This window comes from Nelusetta ayraudi, unplaced genomic scaffold (assembly GCF_046127955.1).
Source record: "Nelusetta ayraudi isolate G7.1 ecotype Tasmania unplaced genomic scaffold, CSIRO-AGI_Nayr_v1 ptg000026l, whole genome shotgun sequence".
Classification (NCBI taxonomy): domain Eukaryota; kingdom Metazoa; phylum Chordata; class Actinopteri; order Tetraodontiformes; family Monacanthidae; genus Nelusetta; species Nelusetta ayraudi.
The window spans coordinates 10,729,530-10,744,976 of NW_027466076.1; the positions used below are offsets into that span (position 1 = coordinate 10,729,530).

General features: G+C 43.9%; 1 protein-coding gene across 1 annotated transcript; it reads right to left on the minus strand.

Annotated features, from left to right (window-relative positions):
- Positions 1-4,952: 4,952 nt before the first annotated feature.
- Positions 4,953-6,575, minus strand: LOC142890634 (protein phosphatase 1 regulatory subunit 3C-B-like). The gene is made up of 3 exons (XM_076029836.1): positions 6,482-6,575; positions 6,290-6,369; positions 4,953-6,205 (listed from the first exon to the last, which is right to left on the minus strand). The coding sequence occupies exons 2-3, from the start codon at positions 6,301-6,303 to the stop codon at positions 5,143-5,145; spliced, it is 1,077 nt and encodes a 358-aa protein (XP_075885951.1). The 5' UTR covers positions 6,304-6,369; positions 6,482-6,575; the 3' UTR covers positions 4,953-5,142.
- Between the last annotated feature and the right edge of the window lie 8,872 nt (positions 6,576-15,447).

Genomic DNA, 15,447 nt, shown 5'->3' on the forward strand with positions numbered 1-15,447 from the left:
CTCCCATCACAACCTGGATTTTGGACATACAGACAAAGTCAAGCATCGGATCAGACTCAGCGATGAAACACCTTTTAAGTACAGACCCCGTCCAATAGACCCTCGTGATGTGGATGCAGTGAGAAAGCACCTCCAGGAGCTCCTTGATTTGGGAGTCCCCGTTTGCATCTCCCATTGTCGTTGTTAGGAAGAAGAAGAAAGACGGTTCTGTTCGTCTTCGCATAGACTTCAGAAAGCTGAACCTTCACAACAGTCAAGGACGCCTATGCTCTCCCAAAACTCGAAGACGCATTCGCTGCTCTTGCTGGGTCAAAGTGGTTCTCCGTTCTGGACCTTAAATCAGGGTACTATCAGATCAAAATGGAGGACTCGGACAAACAGAAGACAGCGTTTGTTTGCCCACTAGGATTTTGGGAGTTTCATAGGATGCCCCAAGGCATCACAAATGCACCATCAACATTCCAACGACTGATGGAGAGATGTGTTGGAGAAATGAACTTAAAAGAGGTCCTAGTGTTCATTGACGACTTGATAATTTTTTCATCGTCCTTGGAGGAGCACGAACAGCGCCTGAAGCTGAAAAAAGGGTTTTATTTTGCCGGCTTTGTTATTTTTGTTTATTATTTTTCATTTCATGTTTTTTACAACAAACTATTGTATGGGGATTGTGTTATTTTTACATGATAATAATTAACACAAACTCAAACAATTGTTGCCTGTGTTTTTTGGATTACAATATTAAGGGCTCTTACAAACTTTATATCTTCTGTTATTGGTCCATTCATTATTGGTGTTTAATGCTTACCTGTGCTCTGTTATTACCTTGCATAGTAACTAGGGTTACAAAATCATGGCTGGTGTTTTCATTTTTTCCAATCCCAATGTGAAACAAGTTCTAATTTTACATTTTATGGAAACCACACTTAATAAAAGGCCTTTGGAACGACAATGGCTATCAAGTAGAAACCCTTTAAAAAGGGTTCTTGTATCATGAGTGACTCATGATTGTAATAGTGATAATAATCATGTCGCTAGTGTGCGTTTCCTGGTGGTTTTTACCAAAGTGGAAAACCATACTGCATCATGAGTGGAGGAACAGGAAGTCCCGCCGGTGGGAATCTTGTGCTTACGTGTGTGAATGTCAGTAGTGTGTACTTAGAAGGAAATTGACGTGAGCCAGTTTGGTAAGAATGAGCGATTTCGCAAGGTGCAACCACGTTGGAAAACTGAGAGGGGGATCCTTGAAACCTTCATGTTTTGAGCTTGTGTTTTTTTTCCTTTGTATTTGTGGTAGGACCCATTGACCTTTGCAGCAGCCATTTTGTAAGCGGCCCGATGAAGGCCTTTATGGCTGAAAGGTGTTTTTCGAAAATTGCCCAATTAATAAAAGCTTCTCCCAAAATGTCATCACGACTGCCTCAGACGTTTGTTTGGAAACGTGATTCATTCATTTCCCATTTAATTTCACAACCACAACCTGTCAACAAAAAAAAAACCCTTCTAAGACTAACACACCTCACACAGCTATCTGTGCCAATACCCTTCTGCCAAAAAGAAACTGTTTGCGTGAACTGTGCCGAGGACAACAAACCCTCTGGCATTACCCTTGTTTCACCCACACGTGCCGACAAAAGCTTCACTATCAAAAGTGGGAATACCTATTATTTGTTATTTGCACCTGTTACACGTGACATTGTAAATAGTCAGGAAATTGCCCAGGTGATTGTTTGGGACTTTTGCTGTCGTCGAAGTGCGAAGGCCTTAGTGGATGATCGCTCATTGATCGTCATGCTGGTCTGTTGAGTTCTATTCTGACACTATATTGTGTTTTTGTTCTAATTATTGCATTAAAGTGTTTAATAATCACTATTGGTGAGACTTCTGTTTCATGTTTCTTTCACCGCCACATTTTTCCAGGCACTGCATGTGTGATATTTAAAATACTTTTTACAGCATGGCTTCCGTCTGGATAGATAATGTTCACATGTGACTCTCTCACCCTTATCACACACACACACACACACATTTTTATTTCTGACAATGATATTCCTCCCAACATTGCTGATCCAATTTTTAGTGTTATTATTATTACTTTTGTCATACTATTCTAATGCCTCATTACTTTTACAGGAAAACACTCGGAAAGCCTTTACCCAGTCTAATAACCCTTCTGTCACCCACACAAGATTTCCCTGCAAGAAATTTGATTTCCTGTTCTTCCACTCAAGCGATGTTGCGATCACTTTCTACATAGGTAATGCCAGAAAATGTGAAGCATTGTCATGATTTTAAATCTTTTAAGGATAAATTTGTGAAAAAGGATCCCGCTTATTTGTAAGTACATGGGTGTTGGTGAAGATGTTACGCGATGTAATTTCTTTTTTTCAAAATATCCTCTATTGGTTTCACGCTGGATGCCATGGCTTCATATTTAAATATTTATCCCTTTAGAATGACCTAACAACTACGTATAAGTTATTACATCAGTATTCAACATATTACATCAGAAGACTTATGACATTTAATGATTGGTCATTGACATGAATGACTTCACCAGTGGAATGACCGGAAAAACTAAGAGTCATTACGGCGACTCATGAACTAAACTTTGTGTTTTGGATTTATTGGGATTTTTTTTTTTTTTTTTTTTAACATTAGATGTTAATGTTAAATGTTGACAAGAAGCAGTTAGAAACAGGATAGAGCAGTCGATGAACATTCGTGGACCAATTCATGGACTTTTTAAAAAAGAAATCTTAATACTCAGTTGATTTGGTGGCCGATTTGTATGACACCATCTCTTGCTGTGGGGACCAGTTGACAGGTTTCTCTTGAGACGTTGCAAGAGAAACCGTTGTGGAAACCGCAGTAATGTACTTAATTGACTTTCACCTTCAAACACTTTTTGTTTGACTTTTTTTTCCCCACATTGACCCCAAACGGCATCTCTTGCTGTGTGCATTCAGAGGCCCGAGCGTCATCCGTCGCACGTATGAATCAATCTGTCGTCTGCGCGGTGTTGTAAAGGTTCGACAGAGGTGCTCAGCTGTCTTGAACCGAAACATGATCTACACTCTGATCAATCACTCAGCTGCGAAATTAACTGTTGTAATTAAACTGTCACCGATCTTGATGGTGTCCCAAACAGTTATTGTGACTCCACCTTGGGCGACACTCAAAGGCTTCTCTGCCACGTGAAAAGCGGCTCTCACGTGCAGCTCCTGGCTGCTGTGCCTCACAAATGGAGCGTCGCCTGTGGCATCTTCTTTTGTTCTTCGTAAATTAACCTCGTACTTGTGCCAATGGCGCTCTTGTGCAATGAGCCAAGTAGGAAATTAATAGCATTTATACTTTGGAAATATCCTCATCCTTGGCAGAGAGTAGTGAGAACTTGGCACGATGTACTCACACGTGCACACGTTTATTTGGTTCACTTATTTCGGTTTTTTATCTAACCTACAATTATCCAGGTAGTAAACACTGTACATATTTTATGCCACTGATTATTTTTTATTATTACTGTTTACATTTCCATTTTTATACTTCTATTTGTATTTTACATCTGTACATAATAGATTAGTATATAGTATAGTATATAGTATATATATTTCTTTTTAACATTCTGTACTTCGTTTTTTTTTATTTCTTTTTCACACTGTTGAAAAATGGTATGGCAAATAAAGTTTCCTTGAATCCTTGAAGATTAAAATACAATTAAGAACCTCTTTTTCAGGGAAGACCTGGCTAAAATAGGCAGCAGCAGCAGCAGCAGCTACAGAGCACAGTTACAAATTGCGTGGATAAAACACAAATAACTGAAATGTGGCAAGGCGAAGAGTTCCCTATACTATACTATACCCCAGACTCCCGGGTAACAGCCATGCGCCCTGGCTACTTGGCCAAAGGGATGTCCCTTTGGCCAAGTAGCCAGGGCGCATGATCAATTGGAGGCATAGTGACAGTCACAAAAAGAAAAAAAAAGTATTTACAAGAATAAAGAAATGATTATTATCATCATTAACTTTCTGCAACATACGCTGAGGGTACAGAGTAGAGAAGAGCCTTTTGATACAGTTCATTACGGACATGTGGAACAGAAGGGAACACGTAGTTTGCCTCACATGCAGGATCTTTGAGAGAAAGCAGGAGAACCAGGCATGGGGATCAAACCCGAGACCTTCTTGCTGTGTGGGTCACCGCCGTGGGTCTTAACTTAGCAAAAAAACAAAAACAGTGAGGATGTATCATGCCAACCAGCTGTTTGAAATAATAATAATAATAAAAAAAGAATTAAAAAACAAGTCGGACAGAAAAGTGCTGAAGATGTGCCAGGACAAAAGCCCAGCAGACGGGAGGGGCCGCAGTATCGAGTCACGGCTCCGCCCTAGCATGTGAACACAGGCCCTGGGATTAGGTGCAAGCCTTGCCTGTCGCCATGGCTACCGCTTATTTCCCCGCCAGCCGGCACAACAGGTGACTGTTCCCAGGCCTGGTGTTCCCATTTCAGGAGGCGGAGTGTCGCCCGCCCGCCCGCAGGCCCCTCCCACCCGAGCGACGCGCTGACTCCCCTGTCTGGTATGCGGGACTTGAATGAAAAGAAATGTGAGCCGAAAGATGCTGGTGCTTGTCTGTGTGTTTGAGTGCACATTATAATAAAGTTGTTGTTCTTGGAATCAGATAGCATCTATGTGCGTGTGTGTGTGTTCTTTTTTGTTGTTGTGCAAAAAAATCTCACATTTTCACTTTCCTCCCCCTGGGCTTTTTCTTTTCTTTAAGTAATGTGCAGCATCCTGACACCCATAAATAAACATGTATCCCCGCTAACATGCTGCGGCCCTCGTACGTGTGCATGTGTTAACTTTTTTTGTCCAATGCCTGAGAAAAAACATTGTTTTTCTTTAGAGATTTAATCACATTCATGTTTTAGAAATATTCACATTGTCCAAGGGATGAGATTTTTTTTTTTTTTTTTAAAGTCTGTACATCCTCTGTAGGAAGCTATAAATAATAGACATAAGTTACATGATTATACAAGCTGTACATTTCATAGCTGCGCTCTGTAAGCAGTTCTGCGGCAATGCTAGTACTGCCTGCATTGAACTCCCCAGAGACTCTGCACTCTGCTCCGTCCATTCCCGCCGCCTATCTCATGGCGAAGGCGGGGTACACCCTGGACCAGTCGCCGGCGTTCCCTTCACCCCCGACCCTGCTCAGCAAACTCCTCTGGAAGTACGACAGCTGGCCGAGGCCCTGCTTGCCGACGGACGCGGACAGCGGCGACGGTTGGGACAGGTGACTTGTGAGCGTCGGGTAAAAGCGGCTGGCGTCACTTTGGCTAGCGCTCGGCAAGTCTCTGTCCAGGCACAGCCTGTAGTTCTGCCCCATGTTGTCATCCACCAGTGGCGTCAGACCGGGCCCGAGGCTGACACGAAGGCAGAACTCCACTTGCTCCTTCGGGTCGAGGCTTTTGGGCAGGCACAGGCTGAAGGCGAAGATGTCGATGTCGCTGCCTCCGAACGGGGACTTCTGCAGGAAGGTACAGGGGACGTCGTGGTGGCTCCTCCAGGAGTCGAAGGTCACCCTGACGGTCACAGCCTTGTCGACGCCGACGTGGGACACTGACACGTTGCCGGTCAGGGACTGCTCTGAGATGCTGCAGCTTTGCAGGTGGACGCCTGTCTCCCTCAGACGCGCCAGGAAGCCTTTGAAGTCCGTCATTGGCGGAGGGAACCCGAGCCTGGGCTTGTAGAGCTGCTGCTGCTGCTGCTGCTGCTGCTGCTGCTGCTGCTGCTGCTGCTGCTGCTGCTGCTGCTCCTGCATGGCCCTGAGCAGTTGCTGACCTTGCAGTCTGGCCGGCGCGGCTTTCGTCAGCAGGGTGGCTTCGGGCGATGGGGTCTCGGGGATGAAGAGGCGCACGGCGGCGAGCGCCAGCCCCATGGCGTCGGCGAACACCACCCGCTTCTTGTTGGGGGCGCTCCCGCCACGGCGGAAGCAGCTCCTGGGCCTGGAGGACGGCGCATTAGGCACGGGCGACAGCGGGTAGAACAAGGCGTAGGGAGAGCGAAGGCCGGGCCTGGGCAGGCTGTCCGTGGCCTGAGCCTGACCCAGCTGGTGCAGAGGTTGCCGCCGACTGAGGCTCAGACACTTGGCCAGGTCGACGGGGATGGCGGCGGGCTGGGGACGGCTGCCGATGGCGTGGAGAACTCTGAAAAGACACGAGCGGTGGCGCTTAGATGGACATCCAGGAGGCGAACGGCGAGGATGCGACGCAGATTGGGCGGCGGCTTACCTGGCGCAACTCATTTTCCAGACTGTTGATGCTTCTCTTTGCGGAATTCTCCTCAACCCGAAAGGAAAATGCTGATTGTCCTGCCAACAGAGACCGAGACGAAACGCGTTCAGAATGTGCGTCACCTCGTACGGAACAGAGATACTGCAGTCGCAACTTAACCGCAGCGAGAAAAGAAGAAGATGTACTCACAGAAACGAGTCACCATGTCCCCTCAGAGTCGATGGGAAGGACGGAGTAGTTTTCCCGTGGTTCTGTGCTGTCTCCGTCCCGCCAGTGTGTTTTGTTCACTCTGTGCGTGGCTACACCTCCAGCGGGAGGAGCTCAGCCAATGAGGCGAAGCCTCTTTGTTTATATCCTGCCGCCCCCGAGGAAGGGAAACAAGAGAAGCAGGGGAAGCCACTTCATGGAAATGTGTTTTTTTTTTTCCCTCCTTCCCCTCCCACTGCCTTTCGCACCAGGTACACTTGGTGGCTGAAGTTCTGGGGACGGAAACGGACACACACAATGCGTAGTTGCGCTGATCTTAAGTAAAGAATAAATCCTTAAGTAAACACAACACGCTTATATTTCACCCTTCGTTTCCAACTTTGACATTAAGTTGTTATTGCAAACGAATAAGAATGCACACCAATGTGTAAACGTGGTGGTGACATCCCTCCGTAGCATTTCAGCGTCACGAGCCATAGCGATGTTCTCCGCGTTGCGAACGAGCAAACCATGAAAGATTGAACGCGTCGTTATGTAATATTATTGCAGACTGTTTTTCCTCAAAAATAGGGCGAAGCTGCAGCTGCATAGAAACCAGCCGGGACTGAGAGTGTTACAACATGCAGTCGGGTACTGACTCACAGGGCTGCATTGTCGTCAGCACCGCCCAGGTTAACGTCTGAGATCAGTGACATAATTTAATCTGCTGAGCTGTGTCACTGTTGCTCTTCAATGCATATAAGTGGGTTTATAGACCAGCCGTTCCCAAAGTTCAGAATGTTCCTTTGGCTTGCCAGACTGAAACAAGTTATGCCGCATTAACGTGTCTTAGCAACCTTCAGTACAAACCTCTTTCAGGTATGGATTTGAGATTAAATCTCCCAATGGTCCCTTAAAACTGATTCTGATAGTCACTGTTATTGTGCTGTTTTTAACTGGGGGAAAGCACTTCATAAGCCAGTAGGATTCAATTATTTATTTATTTATTTATTTATTTATTAATTTGAAGAGGACAATGCACATTAATTTGCATTCTTCTTCCTGTCAATGTGCTGGTGTTAGCCTTAGGCTAATTTTCAACCACAGTCCTCTGGACTGATGTTAAAAACCATGAAAAAAAAAAAAAAAAACACATAAAAAGGACACAAGGGTCATATTATATAAAAATAGGGACACATGAGACATAAAATTACAGTAAAAGCGGCAGACAATAACACTAAAATAGGAGACGGTCAACATACATGACAACAAAAACCATGATGTACGCATTTGTAAAGTGCACAAGTACTAAAATAAGATTACATACTGTTTACAGTCAGTTTAAAGATGAGAATAGGTCTGGTTGGACTTGAGCCAATCTTTTAAATGCCATACATGTGTACGTATATACGTGTTTGTGTGTGTGTGTGTATTTACTGTTTATTATCTTTTGAGTAAATAAACTAAAACACGCGTCACATATAACTCACAACTAAAAGTCATACGGCCTCTTGCTGAAGGGGCGCTCCCTCCAATCTCTGTTTCTATCTCTTCAGATTACAAATGAAAGTTTTTAAATAAGCAGAAAAAAAAAGATGCCATATTTTATTTGCCAGTTTTTTTTTTTTTGTTTTTTTTTGTAACATCTTGCACATCATGCCTTCAGGCAAAGCAGTCTGGCCACAGGCAGCTGAGCGACTAGATTAATTAACGCAGCAGCAGCAGCAGCAGCAGCAGCAGCAGCAGCAGCGATGCCGCCCTTGCAGACGTTCCCGGGCGAGGTAAGGTCACGGAGCCGTGCAGTGACTAAAGGCTTCACGAATACCTTTCACCGCTGTCACCGCTGCCTGCTGCGTCTCACTTCACCTCTCACACGGCCGCGGCCGCTTCCTGGAGACGGCGCCTGCGTAAAGGGCGGCTGTTTATGTAAACACAATGGAATTGCCACCTGCAACGTGCCAAGAAAACCTCATCCGCGATGATAACTGCCCATGAAAAGAGTTAAAGGGACAGGAGGAAACGAGGCGTGCGTGCGCTAATAGGTCCCTTTTTTTCCATGACGTCTGAGAACCGCTGTGCCAGGTACTTTGTATTGTATAGCTAAACAGGAGCAATTCTATCTAATGAACTGCACTAAAACGTCTGTAGAGTCAGCTAAATAAGCTTCGTGCTCCGCTCCGCCTGCTGAAACAGGCAGTCAAGGTCGTAAAAGACGCTGGCTTCAATAAAATTCATGCGCTAAAGTTCTCTCTCGTGTCTGCGTGGGTTCTCTTCGGGTTCTCCGGCCTCTTCCCACATTCCAAAAACCTGCACGTTAACGTAACTGGCGACTCGAAACTCATTCCTTATTTGCTACTCGTGCAGTTATTTTGGTGTCGCGCCACCAAGCTGTCATAAGCTGAAGGTAGAGTGCACTCTGGACAAGTCAACAGTTTGTCGCAAGGCCACATAGAGACAAACAGAGGCAAACAACCATTCGCACTCACAGACACACACACCTGCGGACAATTTGGAGTTTCCAATTCACCTCACAGGCATCTTTTTGCATTGTGGGAGGAAGCCGGAGGACCCAGAGAGATACAGATACAGACACAGAGCTGCTGTCATGTTCCCCTTAAAGGAAACAGCCTGGTCATACAGACTTGGCCCTTCAAATCGACAAAATGCTCCAACAAAACCCGCACTGAGAGAGTGAGGGAGACGCGCTTATTTATCTTGTTCAGACATTTATTATTCGCACAAGTCAGGGTATTTCTATGAGAGCCATACACTGACGTTTACTCATTGTTATTATCTGTTCTTTTTACGCCCCAATCCAAGCCCTTTTTCCTGACCCCTGTACCACCACCTTACCTTCATTCTAAAGTTTAATGATAGAGTTGTGAGGACGAGTCAAAATGCACTCTTTCTGTTGAAACACACATACACACACACACACACACACACACACACACACACACACTGCAATGCGCACAAATACATGATTTAAGAATGACCGAAGGTCAAATAGCCTCGATTAGAAGCTGAAAAAAGGACCAGTGCTGCCAAAAACTATGATGAATACCAAACGTACGTACGACTGCTGCAGACAAGTCGGTGAGCTCACACTGGGTTACAGCCATGCATGATTAATCATCCGTCTTCACACTGTCAGTCTGTCTGTCTCCCAGATCGCTGCTCTGTCACACTCCTCTCCGGTGAGAGTCTCGCAGGGGAAAGTGGGGAGGCTGACGCAAGCTTTAAAGGCTCTGTTGTTGGCTGACTTGATGACGAGACCCAACACAGGACCCTCAGGATCATTTCCCCTGAGTAAAAACTTAAAAGGAAAGCCATCAATGTTCGTCCCAAATACAGTACATTTAAACCAGGGCTCACCAAGCTTTGTGAACCTGGGAACAAAATGTGTTCTGAAATGAATGAAACATTTTCTCACTGTGATTCTAGTTATGTATTATTATTAATGAAACTTATCTATGTGAAGACACTCATCGTGTTAGCGAACAGTAATTATCAACAATGACTCAACAAGTTTGCCTGCAGGTAATATCAATAATCAACTCTCAATTTCTACTAAGCTCAGCGATTGGTTCAATTTTCAGATGATCACTTCAACAACATTTGATCGGAAAATGTCCCATTTTCATTGGACAAACCATCAGTTTGACACATTATTTATTTTTAAATCTAACTTATATCTGTTATATTTCGTGGACCTACTTTTGAACTGAACACAGTTTTTAAACGTTCACCATAAACGTTCCAAGACTTCATGTATAAATAATAGAATATGTTTCTACTTTATTTGAAAGGCATTTTCATTTTTAAATATACACAAATGCAACTGTGACAACAAAGGAATAGCAACAGAATAAAATAACATTTTAGACATAGTTGTGCTATTTTGAGAACAGGCCATGTGGTCCTTGGGGGCCTCCTGGTGTCCGCGGGCACCATGTTGGCGAGCCCTGATTTAAACTATTGTTTCTGACCCGTGACAAGGCCAAAAAAGTTACATGGATCGAGTGCAGAACTCGCTCCTCTTGTAATTGCTGCTAATGTTCGCAATGTCCACAGCTGTTTATGCCAGTGGCCAAAAGAAATTGGGCCACGTTTTTTTTCAGCGTTCCATCATTCAAAAGCAACTCGAGCGGGAAGAAGTGACTGACGCCATCCGGGCACATGCACGTATAAGGCAGTAAACGCTCGCAGATTTATGGGACTGCTCCGTTTTCTCACCGCCGTCTGCCTGCCCTGTGCCCATCTTCCCGTCATCCTGTGATGAAGTCACGCTCCAGGCAGCCGATGGCCCCACTGTGCCTCTCAAGTCTTGACATGAACGGAGAAACTTTGGGCCCGTGGAGCAGCACGCATGACTCACGGCTGTTACAGGAGTCAAGTGGGAGCTCCAGCTGGAAATACCGTCAACCCACAAGCAACGCTGGGGAAAAAGCAAACAAATCACCAAAAGTTTCACATATTTTTGCTACGTGGACACTGAACACGAGAGATTGCTTTACAGAGAATTCATAGCTTCAGCATTGCATTTTAATTTGCTGATGGATTATGACGTTTAATCAAGTGAAGATATAACAGCAGTTGTGACTTATACACTCGGATTGTGTTTGTTCACTTAAGTTATGGCAGAGTGAATTCATACCTATGTTAAAGTTATGTGCGCTGCCCTTTTTTCTTGCTCTGCTGCTCTGTAGCGGAGCGTGTTATAGAGCTGCCAACTTTTGGAGTGAGATTTAGTGGCGGTTTATACTGTCCCCTGCTGTGCGAGGCGGTCCTGTTACTGTACAGAAGCTCACCACCAGAGGGCAGTATACCTATGTTCACCGCTTTCGACGGTACCGTATGGCCAATGCAGCGTGTGGCGTGAGAGCGTGAGGAACAAATGCGTCAAATACGTCAAATGCGTGAGAGTTGGCAGCTCTGTTAGCTAACTATGAGCTACTGAAGTTAGCCAACAACACACTGAATCGTTATGGGCCGAACACTGCTGAACTTGAAATGGCTATTGATTTGCTGTCTGACAGCAGTTTAGTACTGCGTGCAAAACATATTTCCAGGCTCTTAACCGTGCCACCATTTCAGAAGTGTGAACGCGTACTCACCCTATCAAGTGTTCCAGACAAAGGTGTGCAATATGTGCAAGTTTAAAATTTCAACCACCAGTAATAATGTTTTACCCATTACCCAGCACCCATCAATTCCTTTATTAGTGATAGAACTCTACAATAATGACAAAAATAATCAAATGTGTGGATTAAATTATTTGTGATATATATATATTAAAGTGCTGCCAACCAATTTGTTTGATATGCCGCTTATAGTACTTCCACCCAGTTCTTTCTAGAAAGTAAATAAATGCTGCAATAATAGTATCTTCAAAGCCCCAAACTTTATTTCCGGAGGGGTGGACATCATCAAAGGCAAATAATAAATAAATAAATAAATAAATAAAAATAATAATACATTTCTTGACTTTTGGGAAGAATGATGAGAGGGGCTGAGGTAAGCTTACAGGATAGAGCAGAGAATTGCACACTTAACCCCATTAGCACCCTCGCTTGACTGAAGATAGGACCCTGCAGGACCTCCATCGTCATTTGTGCTGACTGACGACCCACACGGCCAGAAACCATGAGGGAGGAGCGACCTCCTGTGGGGAGAAAAGGAAGTACTCTTCCAGCTCTGCAGTGCACGTCATCGTCAGACGCGGGTCTCAAATGAATGAGCTTCACTTTTCAGTTTTCCTGGAAAGACTCTTATAGTTTTTGGATCCTATTAAATTGATTGGAAAGTGAGACTCCCACACCTTGCAATTATTTTTCAGCAGGATGGCGACATTCTTTTTTTATTAAGTGGATAGAATTGCAATTAATGTTCAATATGTCAGCCTTGGATGAAGCAAGTGCATCTTTGCCAGTATCTGAATGCGCTTGCTGTCCTCACTTGTATTATCCCAACCTACCTGAAGATAAGGCTGTGGTTTATTGCACAATGTCTTCATCAGGCTGTTTTTTTGTTGTTGTTGTTGTTGTTGTTGTTGTTTTTTAAATGCCTGTACAGTGTACACAGCCTTTGTATTTGCATTGGTTTATTGTCAGTAGTTTCTTTTATCAATAATTCTTTTCTGAAGCTTTACATTGCAGAGAACGTGTTTCCCTATGAGAGCCGCGCGCCTCAGCTCATGTTTATTCTGCTGCTCCGAGAATTGAATTGTACTGTGAAATAGCTGGTTGGTGATCTTTGTTTAAAAGATAGACAGTATTTGACAAACACAATGCATCATAAGTATAGTTGTAGCTGATGCCAAAAGCAATTAGCTATTTTTACAATGGTGATTATTTAATTCAAATTCTTTAATCCTTGCAACGCACTGCTCTTGCAGACATAATTAGGTTTGTGTGAAAACTGATCTATTTCTAAGAAATAATGATCCTGTTTATTGTTATTTTACAAATGATGAGACAGAATATTTCAAGTTGCTCTCACTGTAATGTTGTCCAATCTCTCCTAAGACCCGTTTATACCTTAAATATTGAATATCTACATTAAATCGGTATGTTGTGACACTTGACCTCCTTCCCCTTAAAAAAAAAAACCCAAAAAAACAAAATACAACAGAACAAGAAAAGTCTTAGATCAGCCCTGGCCTACGTACCGTGGCGTACAACCCGTGTCACTCAGGTTTTATAGCCTTTGCCACAGTCTCACATTGCGTCGACATGAAATATAATGAGCGTCTCCCTCGAGGTTAAAACGTCTTTGGTGTGAGATCCTGCGAGATGTCTCTCGCTCTGTCAAAGGGAACGTGAAGCTCAGTGGTAATCATTAAAATCTTGACAGATATGATCTGCGCGTGGCAGGTTCCATTCAGCTGACTAAGACGGGCACGTCTCTCTCTCTCTCTCTCTTTTTTAATCCGAGGGGCTCGGCAGAGGGGATAAAGATAAAATCAACATGGGCTTGCAAGATTTGCACTTCTGGCTCGCCACAATAGCGACTCTCTCTCTCTCTCTCTCTCTCTCTCTCTCTCTCTCTCTCTCTCTCTCAGCTATTAGTGGAATGTAGATGTAGCGTTATTAAATCGGCCTTGCAGCCAGCTTCACGGGGCTGCGCCTGCTGCTGTGTTTACCCTCGCGGGCCGCTGTCCAAGGCTTAGGGAGGAGCTGTGAAGATAAGTGTTTCCGCTGGTGAGGTTCCTGGCTCTTGCCAGAGGTCGCCAGCAGGGACACTGGAGTCAAACTCCGCTGTTGAAGAAGTCTTAATGAGGATCTCTCAGTTCTTCTTCTTTTTGTTGTTTCACTGCACAGTGGCATAGATAGACTCTTTATTCAGAAAGTCAGAGTTTCGAATGATGTCACTGACAAGTTGGAATTGCTTCAGTTTAAAAGTCCAGTGTGGAAAATTTGGCTTGATTAATGATTTTTATTTTGGTAAAAACTTAACATGCTGCCCATAACTCCATTAATAAAAGTGTATACATGCAGTACAATAAAAACGAATTTGGTTTTCCTACCTTTTGAATGGTCCTCATATATATATAAATATATAAGTATATAGAATATGTAGAGCAATAAGGGTCTTGCTTGCTCCTAGTTAGCTGCCATCTTGCGCTGCCGTTTTTTAAGGAAGTTCGATATTTAAGGAGGCCTGCCTGACAACTGTCCCCTAATATATGAAATGCACTGGCAGGTGGGCTACCTTAAATTTCAGGCTTCCTTAAAAAAACAAAAACAAAAACAAACACGCGTTTTTGGTGTTAGCACTGTTAGCTTACTACAACTCATGGTATTGCAGGAAAGCCCAAAAAAAATCATATGTAGAGAGGTAGACGAGACACAATTTGGTCAGTACGGCATGCCAATAACAATAAAACCCCACTAAAAATTGACCAAGTGACTATCGAATGGTCGGGTGTACAGTTTTGACCCAGTGTTGAAAGAAGTGGCAACCGTATTGAATTATCGTAATCAGTGGAGAAGATGTTTTCCCAGCGTACCAATGAGAAAGCTTTTGCTGTTGCTTCCTAATTGAACTGGTGGTTAAGTCAGTTGGCCACAGAATTTGATAGACACCGTTTCTTTCTTTCTTTCCTTTTTTTTTTCAAACAGGCTACTCCAGCTATTTCCCTGACGGATATGTGAAACAATCTGAACAGATACGCGCATCTGAATTCTGAGACGACTAAAGAAGTGAAATAATCTATCTTTTTTGGGACATAGATAAAAATCACAGGCAAAGATCTTGAAGCAAACAGACCTTTTTTTTTTCTCCATGCATATAATGAGAACCAGCCAGTGCGAGCCAAACAAACTTTATCTGAGGTGTGAAAAAGTCTGCTGCTGCTGCTGCTGCTGCTCCTGCTGCTGGAGCTGGGGCCCAACTTTCACATTATCCTCTAATGATGCGTGAGACGTTCCACCAGGAGCTCCTTATTTGAGCAGACAGAGCAAACAGCCCCGTGTTGACGCACTGCCAAAAAAGCACGAGTCAGTGGATGGGATCAGCCATGTGATCGTCAAGCCACAAAAATAAAATGTGAACGCTGTCAGCGCCGGGGGCGTCCACAACACCTGGGATGTTTTGTGCATATGAAATTAAAGTGGGTGGAGGAAGGCTGCGGGATAGTTTGACAGCGAAGTAAAAATGTGAAGGTGCATTTGCACTTTATATACATATATTGTTTAAAATGACCCCCCCCCAAAAAAAAACAACAACAACAACAACAACAACAACAACCCAAAAAAACAACAGATCCAGATGTGAGGACAAACAAAAACAATTTTAAATATGCATCAGTAACCCAGGCATCATCTCCACCGGTTCACAGGCTCGCCGCCTGTTTACTGTGTGATTTTCCGTGTTCTGTACGCATCAAATACATACAGCCCCATCCTGAGAGGAGCACTCCTTCTTCCTCTCTCCAGCTCCCTATTTAATTATTTATATACGACTGT